Genomic DNA, 16,082 nt, shown 5'->3' with positions numbered 1-16,082 from the left:
CCGACAGGTCCTACCCCCATCCACTGCTCCATTGAGGCTACAGTGAACCAGTCACGATACTTATTGTACGGACCCTGTATATTCGAGTGCATTCATTAGCCAAGTACTGTGAACAGTAGGCCCGCATTTATTGAATCTAATGTGATATTCTCTCAATTTTTTCAAAAAGAAAAGGTTCCTAAATTATTGCTAATATGTACAGTAAAACGAGGGGCAAAATCATTTACAAGACACTTGGTGCTTAATAATTTCCTATGCCAAATCCGGTATCTTTTCCTGGAGCATTTGATAACGTTTATAGATATTGTTAGGAACATTATAGCTATTGTATTAATGTTTGCCATTTTGACCTCTCATAAAGGTATTATTTTTTGGTTTGACTTTTCTTGCTGCGTTTTGCTTTGACTTGCTGTTTGTGCTAAAATATTAAAGAATTAATATTTTATAAATAAATAGTTGTCCCCTATTCCGAAAAAGGTAAAGGCAACGTCATGTGAGGACTACAGGACAATTAGTTTGATATCCCACGCAGCTAAAGTTGTTCTCAGGATCATAAACAAAAGGATAGAGAGTAGTGCAAATGATTACTTGGGGGATGACCAGTTTGGGTTTAGGAAGGGGAGAGGTACGCGTGATGCCATTGCAGTAATGAGATTATTAATCGAGAGGAATATAGTACACAACCAGGAGGTATTTGCCTGTTTCATAGATTTAGAAAAAGCGTTTGACAGAGTGAATTGGGAAAAACTAATGAGTATATTGCAGAAAATAGGAATAGATTGGAGGGAAAAGAGGCTAATCCACAACCTTTACATGTCTCAGACTGCTCCGGTGCGAGTGGGGAATGGGGAGTCCGGTTGGGCAGTGTTAGGAAGAGGTGTAAGGCAGGGTTGCCCATTATCACCGTTGCTGTTCAACCTGTGTGCAGAGGAAATGATTAAAGAGGCATGGGATGAATTGGAGGTAGGAATGAAAGTGGGCGGGGAATTAGTAAAATCAGTTAGGTTTGCTGATGACTATGCTTTAGTTTATCAGTCAGCCAAGGGGATGCAAGCATTGCTGAGTGAATTGGAAATTCAGTGCGACAGGTGTGGGATGAGAATCAATATTAATAAAACAAAGGTTATGCGATTTTCTAGAAAGAAAAAGGCTAAGCTTAACATTAAAATAAGAGGGCAAAAACTAGAGCAGGTAAAACAGTTTACGTATCTTGGTGGTGTTTTGGACCAACACGGTCAAAGTAGTAGGGACGTAAGGAGAAGAATTGCACAAGGCAAAGAGGCTTTCACAAGGAGGAGGGAGTTGATGATGGGGACGTTGAGTAAGGATGTTAAGAAAAGACTCATAAAAACTTTGATATGGAGCGTAGCTATGTACGGCACGGAAACCTGGTCATTGAAGCAGGAGGATAGACGTAGACTGGAGGCTTTTGAAATGTGGGTGTGGAGAAGAATGGAGAAGGTGAAATTGACAGAGAAGAAAACAAACAAGAAAGTACTTGGTATGGTGGGCGAAGAGAGGGGTTTGCTGGGAGCAATTCTATGGAGGCAGGAAAAGTGGCTGAAGGGGGTATTGCCCGGCAGCGGGATGTCGAAGACTAATTGAGGGGAGAATGTTAGGCAAACGAGGAAAGGGAAGGAACAGGATGGGGATGTTGGACGGGTTGAAGGGAGGAAGAAAGTACTCAGAGCTGAAGAGGGACCTGATATAGAGTAGGATGATGGAATTTGTGTTTTGTTAGGAGTAATAAAATGTTTGTTTGTAGTTGTGTCCATCCAAAAACCTACCTTAACCGGTAGATTACCTTAAAAAAAAAAATAGTTGTCCAGAGCAGTTGATACATTGCCAGAAAAATTACAGGCTCTTGGTCATTTATACAAAATGACCCTAACTCTATAACTTTTAAGAGCCATTTCTATTTAACAGAAAGGACAAATTAATGTTTTAATCCATTAATATTCTTTGATTTTGATATTTAAACACAGTTTTCATGTTGCAGCATGTTACATTACACTTGTGTCACATATAAACTTTCCACATCTTTGAAATTGTAAGTAATTCCAAAATGAAGCTTTTAAGGAGAGAATAATACTGAATGATAGATGAAAGAACCTATAATTTTTATTCACATGCAATTGTATTGAAGTGCTCCGGTTTTGGATAAGCTGTATCCCTACTCCCATATTATGCAAAACATTCATTCATTATTCATAATACTGTGTACTAAATAACATGGTATAAGATCTCAAATCAAAAGAAATCCTAGAATGGAATAATTATGGATATTGGGTCCTCCATGGAACATAGCATTTACAGTATATTAAGATCACTATTGTTATGAAATATATTTACTTTAGTTTAATATGATTGTTGCAACATTGTCTTTTGAAATATTGTATTTCTTGAAGTTGACCACCAAGTTACAAAAATCATTACATCAGTAGTAATTTTTTAGGCATTAAATAGGCAAACCTGTGCTCAGAATCACCAGGTCACAGTTTCAAATTAGCAATGCAAATTAGCAAGAGTAGGTTTCTAGTCGAATGTTCCATTTTAGTCTTTCAGCTTATTAATATTTATTTTAAAAGGTATCGAAACAATTTTGTGGGATTTTTTGTGCTGATCTATGATAGGTAGTTATTAACAAACATAAAAACTTGCGTTTTTTGAACAACTGGAACCATTTCCACCACATTTGATAATGGATTTCAGTGTAGTGATGAAAATATTTTTCTTTTCATGGTGAAATGTTTCATTAACGTAATTGAAAATGGACAAAAGCCAGCGATACATTACCATAAGGTTTGCTCAACCAATCGTTGTTAGCTCATTGTTTGTGTTTCCATAAGTCCCACCAAATCATTGATGACTTGAAAGACCAGTGTGAATTAATGAACTAGACTGCACATTTTGTTAGCTTGCATTTTTTATTACATGTTGTATACCATTTAAAGGTGTTATTTACAGTAGCTGAATATAACATCAAGGGTTATGAAAGTATTTTTACAGCCAATGAAATCATGCATATCTTATATCACACTGGTTAATATGACAATACATAATTTATTTCCTTGTTGGCTAGACTAGAACTTGTTAAAGTGATATTTTCTTTAAAAATCTTTACAGTTATAAAATCAATAAGTAGATAAAGTATATATTATCTAGATACAATTGCTTATGACAGCACAATAAAAACAATCAGCCTCAGACTTCAAAAATAGGAATTTTGAAGGATGCTGTACAGATTCCTGGAATGCAAATACCTTCACATAAGCTTCCATCATTTATACAGGATTAATGCTGTTCAATGGCATCCACTCCATGTGTAAAAATCTGATCAAAGCATATTTTCATTGCTGTTGGTAGTGCCTGCTTGAGGTGAAATAATCTCCTACTCATGCTCAAAAACATTTCAGTCCAGCATTGTAGGAGTCAATTGAACTAATTTCCTCTGATTTCTCATCCTTTGTACAAACTAATCTCACTGAGTATCCATAGAGCAATTTTCACCACTAAACTGCCCTTGTAAAAAAAGCAAAGTTTTTATACAAGGCCATTCTGTGACTGGTTAAAAAAGTTTTCACAATGTCCACACTTCATTAATGAGGAATGAAATAAGTAGAAATTCAGGTGGGAGAGGCTTGGAGCTGGGGAGCAATTGGACACAGTTCTACAGGGGCTTCAGCATTGATCTTGGGTATTTCACAGGAGGGAGGCGATATTGACCGGGGAAGTGAGGCATTTGAGGCCAATGCAATTGGTGCAGAGAAGGTTGACGAGGATGAGCCAGATGAAGAGGTGGACAAGACTGAGCACGTTGATGAGGCAAGGGAGGATGAAGATGGAGGGAGAGACAGCGAGGGCGAAGCACCATGAATAGGAACTCCTGGTGATGGAAGGGGAGTTACAGTACCCTTAGGAGGAATAGGAGGTGGAGCCAATGGAGCCTGGGACCGTGGTGAGGGAATGGGAGGAGGTGAGCTTCCACCCCACTCTTGCCCATCTTTACCACGAGTATCAATTGAGTTGGAGTCTAATCTGCATCCTTCAGATGTTATGGTAACAATATCGCCAGTCAGTGTGACAGATGAAGTCTGCAAGAGATAGAAGTTCATAAAAAATTAAAGTGCACATTGCAAAATATTTTAAATTTAACTTTTCAGTGTCTTTCTTTTTAGCTATCATCATCAACTTTAATATTTTTATGACTTATTTTCTTTTTCAAATACGATCTTATCTACCAGCACTGTCTACAACCCAAGTCCCTCCCCCCATCCCAACACCCCTCCCCAACCCAAGTGCCTCCCCCCCAACACCCCTCCCCAACCCAATTCCCTCCCAACACCCCTCCCCAACCCAAGTCCCTCCCCCCTCCCTACAACCCTCCCAACCCAAGTCCCTCCCAACACCCCTCCCCAACCCAAGTCCCTCCCCCCTCCCTACAACCCTCCCAACCCAAGTCCCTCCCAACACCCCTCCCCAACCCAAGTCCCTCCCAACACCCCTCCCCAACCCAAGTCCCTCCCAACACCCCTCCCCAACCCAAGTCCCTCCACCCTCCCAACACTCTTCCCCAACCCAAGTCCCTGCCCCCTCCCAACACCCCTCCCCAACCCAAGTCCCTGCCCCCTCCCAACACCCCTCCCCAACCCAAGTCCCTGCCCCCTCCCAACCAAAGTCCCTGCCCCCTCCCAACCCAAGTCCCTCCCCCCTCCCAACCCAAGTCCCTCCCCCCTCCCAACCCAAGCCCTCCCCCCTCCCAACCCAATTCCCTACCCCCTCCCAACCCAAGTCCCCTCCCCCCTCCCTTAACACCCCTCCCAACCCAAGTCCCTCCCCCCTCCCTTAACACCCCTCCCAACCCAAGTCCCTCCCCCCTCCCTTAACACCCCTCCCAACCCAAGTCCCTCCCCCCTCCCTTAACACCCCTCCCAACCCAAGTCCCTCCCCCCTCCCTACCCCCTCCCAACCCAAATCCCTCCACCCTCCCAACACCCTTCCCCAACCCCCAACCCAAGTCCCTGCCCCCTCCCAACACTCCTCCCCAACCCAATTTCCTCCCTACAACCCTCCCAACCCAAGTCCCTCCCCCCTCCCAACCCAAGTCCCTCCCCCCTCCCAACCCAAGTCCCTCCCCCCTCCCTACCCCCTCCCAACCCAAGTCCCTCCACCCTCCCAACACCCTTCCCCAACCCCCAACCCAAGTCCCTGCCCCCTCCCAACACTCCTCCCCAACCCAATTTCCTCCCTACAACCCTCCCAACCCAATTCCCTCCCCCCTCCCAACCCCCTCCCAACCCAAGTCCCTCCACCCTCCCAACACCCTTCCCCAACCCCCAACCCAAGTCCCTGCCCCCTCCCAACACTCCTCCCCAACCCAATTTCCTCCCTACAACCCTCCCAACCCAAGTCCCTCCCCCCTCCCAACCCAATTCCCTCCCCCCTCCCAACCCAATTCCCTCCCCCCTCCCAACCCAATTCCCTCCCCCCTCCCAACCCAATTCCCTCCCCCCTCCCAACCCAATTCCCTCCCCCCTCCCTACCCCCTCCCAACCCAAGTCCCTCCACCCTCCCAACAACCTTCCCCAACCCCCAACCCAAGTCCCTCCACCCTCCCAACACCCTTCCCCAACCCCCAACCCAAGTCCCTCCACCCTCCCAACAACCTTCCCCAACCCCCAACCCAAGTCCCTCCACCCTCCCAACACCCTTCCCCAACCCCCAACCCAAGTCCCTGCCCCCTCCCAACACTCCTCCCCAACCCAATTTCCTCCCTACAACCCTCCCAACCCAAGTCCCTCCACCCTCCCAACACCCTTCCCCAACCCCCAACCCAAGTCCCTCCACCCTCCCAACACCCTTCCCCAACCCAAGTCCCTCCCCCCTCCCTACCCCCTCCCAACCCAAGTCCCTCCACCCTCCCAACACCCTTCCCCAACCCCCAACCCAAGTCCCTGCCCCCTCCCAACACTCCTCCCCAACCCAATTTCCTCCCTACAACCCTCCCAACCCAAGTCCCTCCCCCCTCCCAACCCAAGTCCCTCCCCCCTCCCTACCCCCTCCCAACCCAAGTCCCTCCACCCTCCCAACACCCTTCCCCAACCCCCAACCCAAGTCCCTGCCCCCTCCCAATTTCCTCCTTACAACCATCCCAACCCAAGTCCCTCCCCCCTCCCAACCCAAGTCCCTCCCCCCTCCCTACACCCCTCCAACCCAAGACCCTCCCCCTTCCCAACCCAATTCCCTCCCCCCTCCCTACACCCCTCCCCAACCCAAGTCCCTCCCAACCCAAGTCCCTCCACCCTCCCAACACTCCTCCCAACCCAAGTCCCTCCCCCTCCCAACACTCCTCCCAACCCAAGTCCCTCACCCCTCCCTACACCCTCCCAACACCCCTCCCCAACCCAAGTCCCTCCCAACCCAAGTCCCTCCACCCTCCCAACACCCTTCCCCAACCCAAGTCCCTGCCCCCTCCCAATTTCCTCCTTACAACCCTCCCAACCCAAGTCCCTCCCCCCTCCCTACACCCCTCCAACCCAAGACCCTCCCCCTTCCCAACCCAATTCCCTCCCAACCCAAGTCCCTCCACCCTCCCAACACTCCTCCCAACCCTCCTCCCAACCCAAGTCCCTCCCCCCTCCCAACACTCCTCCCAACCCAAGTCCCTCACCCCTCCCTACACCCTCCCAACACCCCTCCCCAACCCAAGTCCCTCCCCCTCCCTACACCCCTCCCAACCCAAGTCCCTCCAAACACCCCCCTCCCAACCCAAGTCCCTCCAAACACCCCCCTCCCAACCCAAGTCCCTCCCCCCTCCCCAACCCAAGTGCCTCCCCCCCTCCCTACATCCCTCCCAACCCAAGTGCCTCCCCCCCTCCCTACACCCTGCCCTTCCTTCTCCGTCCCTCCCCCCTCCCCAACCCCCTTCTCACTTAACCCACCCCAAAATAAATGCATACTTCTTCCTCTCAGGTGGTTACCTTTTTCAGGAGCCTTTTTGGAGGGGCAGGTGGAGTGTTCAATAAACCTGCTTCCCCAAGGAAGTGTCCACATCTCTTGTCCAATGCTGAAATAATGAATAAGACAATAATCAGACAATTCATCCATTTTTCCTGCCTTACTTCCCGATAATGATTTCACTTTGCTGTACAGTGCACCAATTTCACCCCTCCTATGCAAACTTTCCATTTCCTAGCACTTCTTCTTTTACTTTATTTGTTGCCCGCCTCAATTTATTATTTAACTCTTTGTACTTCGTGTTGCCTAACTCTGTGTTTACTTTCTTCCATTTTCTCCTCTCATCCATCTTTGTAATCATCTCATCCATGACCCATGGTTTCCTAGTCCTTTTTTGCGTAACCGGTACCAATAGTGTCTTTACTACTTTACTACTTTCTACGACACACGGCCGATTAAGACCAACTAATATGTTATTCTATAATTATCACTCCAGTAATCCCTGCTATGCTTCCATCTCACCTCGCATAGACCTAAAATATTTATATTTCCCCTTTCCATCTCTCGCTTAATAGTCTCCAATTTTCCTGTCCTCATCATTGTCCTAACGTTCCATTTTCCTATTCTTACTAAATTGATCTTCTTCTCCTGCGTCTTATGTCTGCATTTCTGTCCTGCTACTGTTGGTTTTCCCTTGCAAGGGTTTTGTGGGATGACGACGACGGACCCCCCCTCCACCCACCCACGGGTCCCATTGGTGTCAGGAGCCATATTCTCTATAGTATCCATCATTAATGATAATCGAGGTGGTTTCCCTTTGCCTTCCTCAATATTGCTTTTAAGTGACACCATCACACTACGGCAGCCCCACTGGGGTGAGATGCCTTTGCAGCCATCTCACTGAGGAACAGTTGCTGCGTGGACTACCTTTCGTCTGGCTCCTAACCTTCGACCTATCTGTCATGGGTGATCCTACGAGGAGCAATTATCACTCCTCCCACCAGTACAGCTTTCGGGGTCATCAGAACACGCAAGCCTATTGTTTGGTTGTAGTCCATGGGAGGGATTCAAAAATTACTATCTTAATATTTGGAAAATCTTGTGGTGAGGGCAGGAAATGTTAGAGCTAAAAATATTGCATTTGACAGGATCGATATAATTTGATGCACTTTGCATATTTGCACATGGCTCCTATTCTTCCTCTACCATAAGTCATACCTGGATTTTGGAGAGTAAAACAGCACTTAACCTATGGTACCAACCCATATGGCACCCTTTCTCCAAACCCTTTCATCAATGCCATGCATTTTATGACTAATTATGAAAGCTATTTATAAAGTGACTGTATTATTTGATGTGATGTGATTATGCACCCTTTAAAAAAATGTATTCTAAGATTTAAAAATTAAAATGTTATATCTCAAAAATAAAAATATTTTCTTAAAAATTTTGAAAAGTTTTCAATCATTTGGAAATGATTTTAATTGATTAATATCCCCATTTTTATTGTTGCTTGGATGTATTAGGCTGGTAAATGTTCCTAATAAATTTAATTATACATTATAATAATACATAATTTAAAAGTCCTTTGGTGGATCTGTACCTCAATGTAAAATGGGATGGCTTGAAAATGCTTGAAGCTGTGAATGCAACCCTGTTGAGTCCACTTAATTAACTGATAAATAAACATGCACACTTAAATAATAAGCAGTCATGGACAAAATTTATAAAAAAACAGCCTGCCAAAAAACCTCCTCCACACCTCTCTTCCCTAGCTCCTTCCCCTCTGCTTCCCAATGTAGGATTCCCTCGAAATGAAGCTAATAAATACATCCTGAATATTTAACTTTCTATTATTGTCCCATTCACTGCTATGGCATCAGACGTGGCTTTCCTCTTCCTTAACCTAAACTGATTATCCCTAATGTAATTATCATCATCATCTGCAGCTCTACAGCCTGGTGTGGGCTTTGGCTTCCTCTATCATATACCTCTATTCAGTTCTTGTTCTTGCTTTTTCCTCAATCTTGTAACTCCCATTGCCTTTGAATCATCCTCCACATCCTGTAATTATCTCTTCCTTGCTCTACCTATTCTTCTGACCCCTTCCATCTTGCTATGAAGTATCAGTTTGGGCATTCTGTCATTTTCCATCCTTTCTACATGGCCCAACCGTGCCAGCCAAAAGTTAGACTTGGCAAATCTAACTAAGTCCTTCCCTTCTAGTAGTTCATTTATTTCCATGTTCATTCTAATTCAACATCTTTCTCTTTCTCTAACTGGGCCATAGATTCTCCTTTTTCATTCCAAATTGCTTATGTCCATGTCTCAGCTACACAAATTACACCGGGTCTAATAAGCATTTAATATCTTCAGTATAGTATAATTTGATAATCATTATAGTAATATTGATTTTGAGGGGTGTTACATTTGCAAAATATGCCCATAACCCTTCGGTTGATCTCCATGGATATCTTATTTTCATTGTTAAGTCTGACTCCAAGATAGGTTAACTCCTTGACACCCTCAAACTCATAATTCCCAATTATTATGTTTTGCAAGTCCTGCTAGTTCTGAGAAGCTGACATTTTCAAGTATTTGGTCTTCTCTTCACTAACCTTCAGCCCCACTTCTTTATCAGTGCTTTCTAAAATGCATAAAATTTCTTTCAGGTCATTCACATTTCATGGAATTAGTGCTATATCATCTGCATATGCGAATCCTTGCTGGGATTTATCCACAATGGACCCTCTTAAATTCAATTCTTTCATTGCATTATGTAAGGCCAGGTTGAATAATATGACTGAGAGAGCATCTCCTTGTCTTACCCCTGAGGTCATATTAAATGCTTTACCCCCAATCAAGGCGTTACATTGTGATTCATGCAATGTCAATTGAATCAGTTTCTCTGGAATATCATAACCTCTCAACACACGTAGCATCTCTTTCCTGTTCACGCGGATGAAAGCTTGTTTGAAGTCAATGAAGAGTTTATGCAAGTCAACATATTCATAGCATTTCTCCATTGTTTGTCTTACGGGGGATATCTGGTCAACAGTACTTCTACCAGCTCTAAAGCTACACTGATATTCTTCCAGTATGTCTTCAGCATGTGCTTGGGACGTGAAAATTTTATATGCTATATTCAGTAATCTAATGCCCGTATAGTTTTTGCAATCATATTTGTCACCTTTTTTATAATTTGGGCAAATCAATCCTGTTTTCCAGTCTTCTGGGAACTCTTCCAACTTCCAAATACTACAAATTAGCTAATGTAATGGTCTTTAAATCTTGACCTCCATTTTTAATCAATGCAGCTGTTATTCCATCTTCTCCTGGTGCTGCGTCATTCCTTTGTTTTCCATTGCTTTCAATTACCTCTTCTATTGTTGGGATGAAACCTAGAGGTTTCATGTTCTTCCACCCCTGGAGTTAATTCCTTATTATACAGGTCATTAAAATATTCAGCCCATTTTTCCCATTTTCCTCTCCAATGACTTGACCATTTTTATTTCTACAGGAGCGCACTTTTGGCTGATAACCTTTAGTCATGTATTTTACCGCTTGGTAAAACTTTTTGCTTTCTTCAGCATTATTCAGCTCTTCTACAGCATTTATCTGATTTTTTAAGGACTCCTTTTTCTTTCTTTTCAGTGATTTATCAGCTACTTTCCTGCTCTGCCTATACTTCTCTCTTGTTAATCTAGTCTCCCTTTGTAACATAATGTATCCATTCTTATTCTTTTCCTCGACTGCACATTTACACTCATTATCAAACCAATCTGCATTCATTTTTATTTTTGCTTTACCTATTATGTCCTTTGCAGTTGATAGAACAGATTGTTTAATTCTTGTCCATTGACATTTTACAGAATATTGTCCTGTCTGTTCTTCCCCATTCCTTGTTAACTTTCTCCTTATTTCATCTTTGTACCTCAAAGCTTGCACAACATCTCTTAAAATTTTACTATACCATTTAACCCCTCTTGGCCTATGGAACTTATCCAAGAGGGCCAGTTGTTCTCTAAAATTTACTTTCACTAGATGGTGATCAGAGTCACAATTTGGTCCTCGTGCAGACCTATCCCAGGCATTTTCCAGGTACCTTTGTGAATATTTTTATGTTCAAAGCATGTGCTCTTAATGATCATGTTGAGCGACAGAGCAAGCTGGCAGAGAAGCCTTCCATTTTCACTTGTCACATCATGCAGTGAGTACTTTCCTGCTACAGAATGCAAGAAGTCTTCCTCACTGATTTTTGCATTTAAATTTCCAAGAATGATAATTGTTTTATATTTTGGTATTTTTGGGCCTTCTCTTTCCAGTTTATTGTAAAATTCTTGATTTTCTTCTTCTGTTTTATCTTCAGCAGGGGAAAGAGCTGATATAAGGCTCTGATGTTACACAATTTTCCTTTTAAGGTTATTTTACATAGTATGTCCCCTAATGGCTCAAAATTCATCAAACTGTTTCTTATCCTAGCATTAATTATGAAAGCAGTTCCATATAATCCAGTTCTATGGTTGAGTCCACTGTATAGTACCGTAAAATTCTTCTTATCAATTCCACCATTTCCTTCCTGTAGGGCTATAATATCCAAACCATATTTCAGCATTTCATTGGCAACTTCAGTCATTCTATCTGGTTTCAACAATGTTCTAACATTCCATTTCTTGCTACTTTCCATCTATTTGTTGTCCTATACCAGGTCGATATCTTGAAAATCCATCCTTATCTATCCGAGGCACGTTTAGAGGTTTCGTAGTAAGTGAAAGAAAAGGGTAGGGTTGCTAGCCTGACGCCTAACCCCCGACTTGGAGGGCCAGGATTTGTATTCAGGGTTTACTCCCTTAGAAAGGCTTGTCTCTACACTTAAGGAGCCCTCTCTATCGTGTGAGGCACACTTAGTCTGGCAGTTCAGATGAGACATGTCCGGCAAGGGAGGCCCTACCAGTGGCTAAGCTATCGCCGGTATTGCTCTTGACATCCTTACCAAACACAATCCTACCTGCCCGGCACTGAAGGTGCCTTCAAAAACGTAATTATTCACTTAGGATATTTTACATAGTCTGTCCCCAATGGCTCAAAATTAATCAAACTGTTTCTTATCCTAGCATTAATTATGAAAGCAGCTCCATATAATCCAGTTCTATGGTTGGGTCCACTGTAAAATTCTGTAAAATCCACCTGGTAACGCATGATCTGACGGAATCTTCCAAGCAAATTACTTCCTCATGAATATTACTTACTAGTAGTAAAAACCCATAAAAATCTTTTCCCTATGTTTTTGCTAAAGCCTTAAGCAGTTCCACTGAAATTTTATATACTCCACTCAGTTTATTATTTGATTTCAATTTCGTAAATGTCATTTCTACCTCGCCATTTAGTACTCTTGGACCTAAGATATCGTCATCATGATATTCTCTTTCTAGTTCTAAGGTTGCTGGCCTTATCCTTAACATAAAAATAATCTGCTAATGATAAAAATAGATCCACTATGTATTCTTTCCATCTCTCCTGAATGCTTCCTGGTTCAATTAATAATTTTACTGCTATACTAGTGCATCACAATAATAGTTCTACTACAGATTTGAAAAAATGCTTACTTTGGCCCCGTGGTGGAAGAGGAGGAGCTTCTTCCTCTTCGTCCACTGATGTCTCCGACCATGAATTACGCATACTCTCTCCATTTGCACCTCCTGGGGGATGTGTGGATATTCCTGTAGGAGGCAGAGAGTACCGCAGCGCCATCTTTGGACTGGAGGGCTTGGTGCTATCTCCATTAGTGGTTCCGGCCAAGCCTTTGCTTAAATCTGCTGGAGCTGAGTTGCTTGCCTCCCAATCCCCCCTTCAGGATTAAAAGTTGAGATATTTTACTAATTTCATCATTTTATTATGCACATTAAATTGAAAAAACTAAGGTCTACAGCAGACTTCCTCTTTATCCCTCATTGCAAGAACTACCTGGTGCTTTATCCAATCAGGATATTATTATTATCTTTTATAATTGTAAAGAATTCCTAGCATAAATCTAATTTTTAGCTATGGATCGTTTATTTCAATTTTTTTCTGATTAACCGGGCACACATTTATCTGGTGAGGGATTCAGGCTGATAGTGGCCAGATGAGAGGGAATCCACTGTATTTGACTGAACTGTAAACAACTTCAAATATTGCATGCCACACAGGTTTCTATGCTTTCATACATAGGGCTTCAAGTCCTGCACTCTACAATGAAAATGTATGAGTGCCTTGGGAGAGATTCTCGGCACTTGAATTTGTAGAAGGTGGTTCTTCATGCTGAAGTTATTACAATACATTGAAGAATTATTTGAATGGACTATGAGGAGTCCACATTTCACTCATTTTGTGCTGATATCAAATATAGTCTAAGACTTGGACAAAATCAAATTGAAAACTTATTGCAGCACAAATCAATATAACATTCATCAATACTTTTCATTGATTTCAATAGCTGTGTGGTATGCATATTTATTAACTATGATAGAAATAATCTGAATGCTGTCTTCCAATTTTAAATTACTACTCACCGATTTCGCAGGGGTGGTAGAGAACAATAGTCCCCATAGCTACGAAATGCTGTTGGGCTATTGGTATCAATGACATTTCCATGAACTAATGCACAGCCACTCCCATGGTTGTTGGAAATTCCAATCTTGTGTCCACAGTTACATGTGATGATAGAACCAAAACCAGCTGACTTCGGTCTCGAATCTCTGGAAGGGATCGGAGGGGGGGTGGAGTTTTCTGGGAGGGGAGGAGGTGCAGGGGGAACGCCCAATGACGAACGAGTAGAAGGTGTTCCAGGTGTTGATCTCCCATTAACCACCTCCTGATAAATGAAAATAAATGAATCTTGTAACCATAAGAGCAGTTTCATAATTTTTACTGTGCAAGTACCTCCGATTGCTCCAATCAACATCACCTTTATTTATCATGAGCACTACCATAAGGCCACTATTTTATTACATATAGGTCATAGGAATCATAGAATTCCAATGACAAACATGTATAATAATTCAGTGGCAAGGTGGAATGTCAGAGTATATCATATTGATCATGCAACAAGAAAGGACTTCAGTGACCATCTTAAACCATAAAACCCTCTCAATCCTTTTTATCTCTGCTATGAGGAACTCCAACTGCCCACTGTTAAACATTTTCTTTCTGATTCCACAATGAATACCAATTTTTAATGGAAAATGACCTGCTACTGTTCAAATGTTGATGTTTTGCTAATGACACACCCCCTCCATCTCTTTGGAGCATTAATCCCAAGTATAAAATATTATAATAACAGAGAGCACACAAAAACATCTCTGAAATATCTTTCAAATTAACTCCAAAATAAAATAGAATTAATAATTACTTCTTACATGAGTGTGTTATCTCATCAAGGACACAGTTAAATAGCAGTTTCACAGATTCAATACGATTCAAAACTAAAACTATAAAAATAAATTATGAAAATAGCAACCTCTAGGGAATCACATATTACTGCAATTGCTATCCTAAAGTTTCAAATATGTACCATTCTGAGATATTGGAAACTTACTACTTACCATTGGTTTACTGTAGATATCTTCATCATCAGTGTTCACCCCACAACCAAATCCAATGACACCTCCCTCCCCATCATCTTCACCCACCACTAGCTGCCCATACATGCTACTCCCTGAAGCTGAGGAACGGTTGCTCCCGGGAAGCAGAGAAGGGTCACCACTTCCAGGACCCTTTTTCTCAATTGGTAATGGGGGCAGTGGGGTGCTATGGCAAAAGAAAGCAGACACACACAATAAAGAGACTATACTATAACAATAAAGAGTTAGAGAGCAAAAAAGTATCATTAATTTGTTATAGCTCATGACTATTAAGACCACATTTTAGAATTATGTTACTTGCAAATGCTTTTAGTTGAAAAAGTAAAGTAATGTGCCATTCATGGATTATCATCATAATTGACCAATTCAGTGTTGCCTTTATCTGAAAACTTTCTTGAACATTTTCCAGGATGTACTCAGTTGAATAAGCTATCATCTGGTTTATTAGAAGCTATTTACTGGTTTCTATTATTATTTTGATTTTCTTGAACTTTGTTTTTACGGTAACTATGCCTATATGACACTCCATCTACGTAAGGTTGAGTACCTGCTGACTAAGAGTTTATTGAGAGAGATATAATGAATGTATTGAAAAGGTAACAGGGCGCAATATTCCCATAAGCCCAACACATAATTTTGCGGCAGTACCACATGTGAAATGTAACTGCATGTACTACATTGTATACATTTACAATTTATTAGAGAATTATTTAAGAAATTATAATTATTATTCTACAATCTAAGGTAGGTTCTGGATGGACACAGCCTATACAATTTCTCCTAACAAAAAAAACCTGATATTGGACACTACAGTAATTCAATGCAACAATTTCAGAGTGTAAAAATCATTCGCCTTGACTGGGATTCGACTTCGGGATTTTACACTCTGAAATTGTTGCATTGAAATGCACATTAGTGGATGACTCCATTAAAAGTTACTGTTGCGGCATCTTCCGCAGTTTCTTTGGAACTACAGTAATTCCCTTTTCAATTCTGTATACTTATTTCCTCCCTTCATTCCATCCAACATGCCTATCCTATTCCCTGATTTTGGTGCCTCATAACCTTTCTTAAAATTTTCCTCTTTTATTTTATTTTTTTTTTTGCAAGGAAGGGATGTTCCTCATTTTCCTGACATTCTCCTCTTATCGTGGTCTTCAACATCCCATTCCCAATCAAAATAATCTGAATCTATCTTTCCGGCCTCCTTTGGATTCCTCTCAACAATCCTCTCTCCTCCCCTACCATGCCCAGCTATTCATTTGTCCACTTTACGTTCTTCATCCTTCTCTCCACACCCACACTTCAAAAGCCCCCATTCTACATCCATCATCTTGCTTTAATGACTATGTTTCCATGGCACATTTCTCCACCACACTGCACATAAATGTTTTGAAGAGCCGATTTTAACCTTCTTATTCTAAATTCCTGTCATCAATTCCCTTCTCCTAGTTAGATGAGGAGGGAATACCAACGTTTCTTTGTAATTCTTCTGCAGGTAAC

General features: G+C 42.2%; 1 protein-coding gene across 1 annotated transcript in view; it reads right to left on the bottom strand.

The window, feature by feature from the left end:
• Positions 1 to 2,928: 2,928 nt before the first annotated feature.
• Positions 2,929 to 16,082, bottom strand: part of spg (dedicator of cytokinesis spg) — a 248,198-nt gene continuing 235,044 nt past the window's right edge. The window contains exons 35-39 of the mRNA XM_071586700.1: positions 14,541 to 14,745; positions 13,509 to 13,810; positions 12,564 to 12,805; positions 6,981 to 7,066; positions 2,929 to 4,094 (exon numbers count right to left, since the gene is read on the bottom strand). Coding sequence (XP_071442801.1) covers positions 3,627 to 4,094; positions 6,981 to 7,066; positions 12,564 to 12,805; positions 13,509 to 13,810; positions 14,541 to 14,745 — 1,303 coding nt within the window. The 3' untranslated portion in view covers positions 2,929 to 3,626. The remainder of the gene's footprint in view (positions 4,095 to 6,980; positions 7,067 to 12,563; positions 12,806 to 13,508; positions 13,811 to 14,540; positions 14,746 to 16,082) is intronic.

This window comes from Hetaerina americana, unplaced genomic scaffold, assembly GCF_022747635.1.
Source record: "Hetaerina americana unplaced genomic scaffold, ioHetAmer1.1.p SCAF_24, whole genome shotgun sequence".
Taxonomy (NCBI): Eukaryota; Metazoa; Arthropoda; class Insecta; order Odonata; family Calopterygidae; genus Hetaerina; species Hetaerina americana.
The sequence above is the reverse complement of the archived record's forward strand: the minus strand, read 5'-3'. Positions and strand labels throughout refer to the sequence as shown.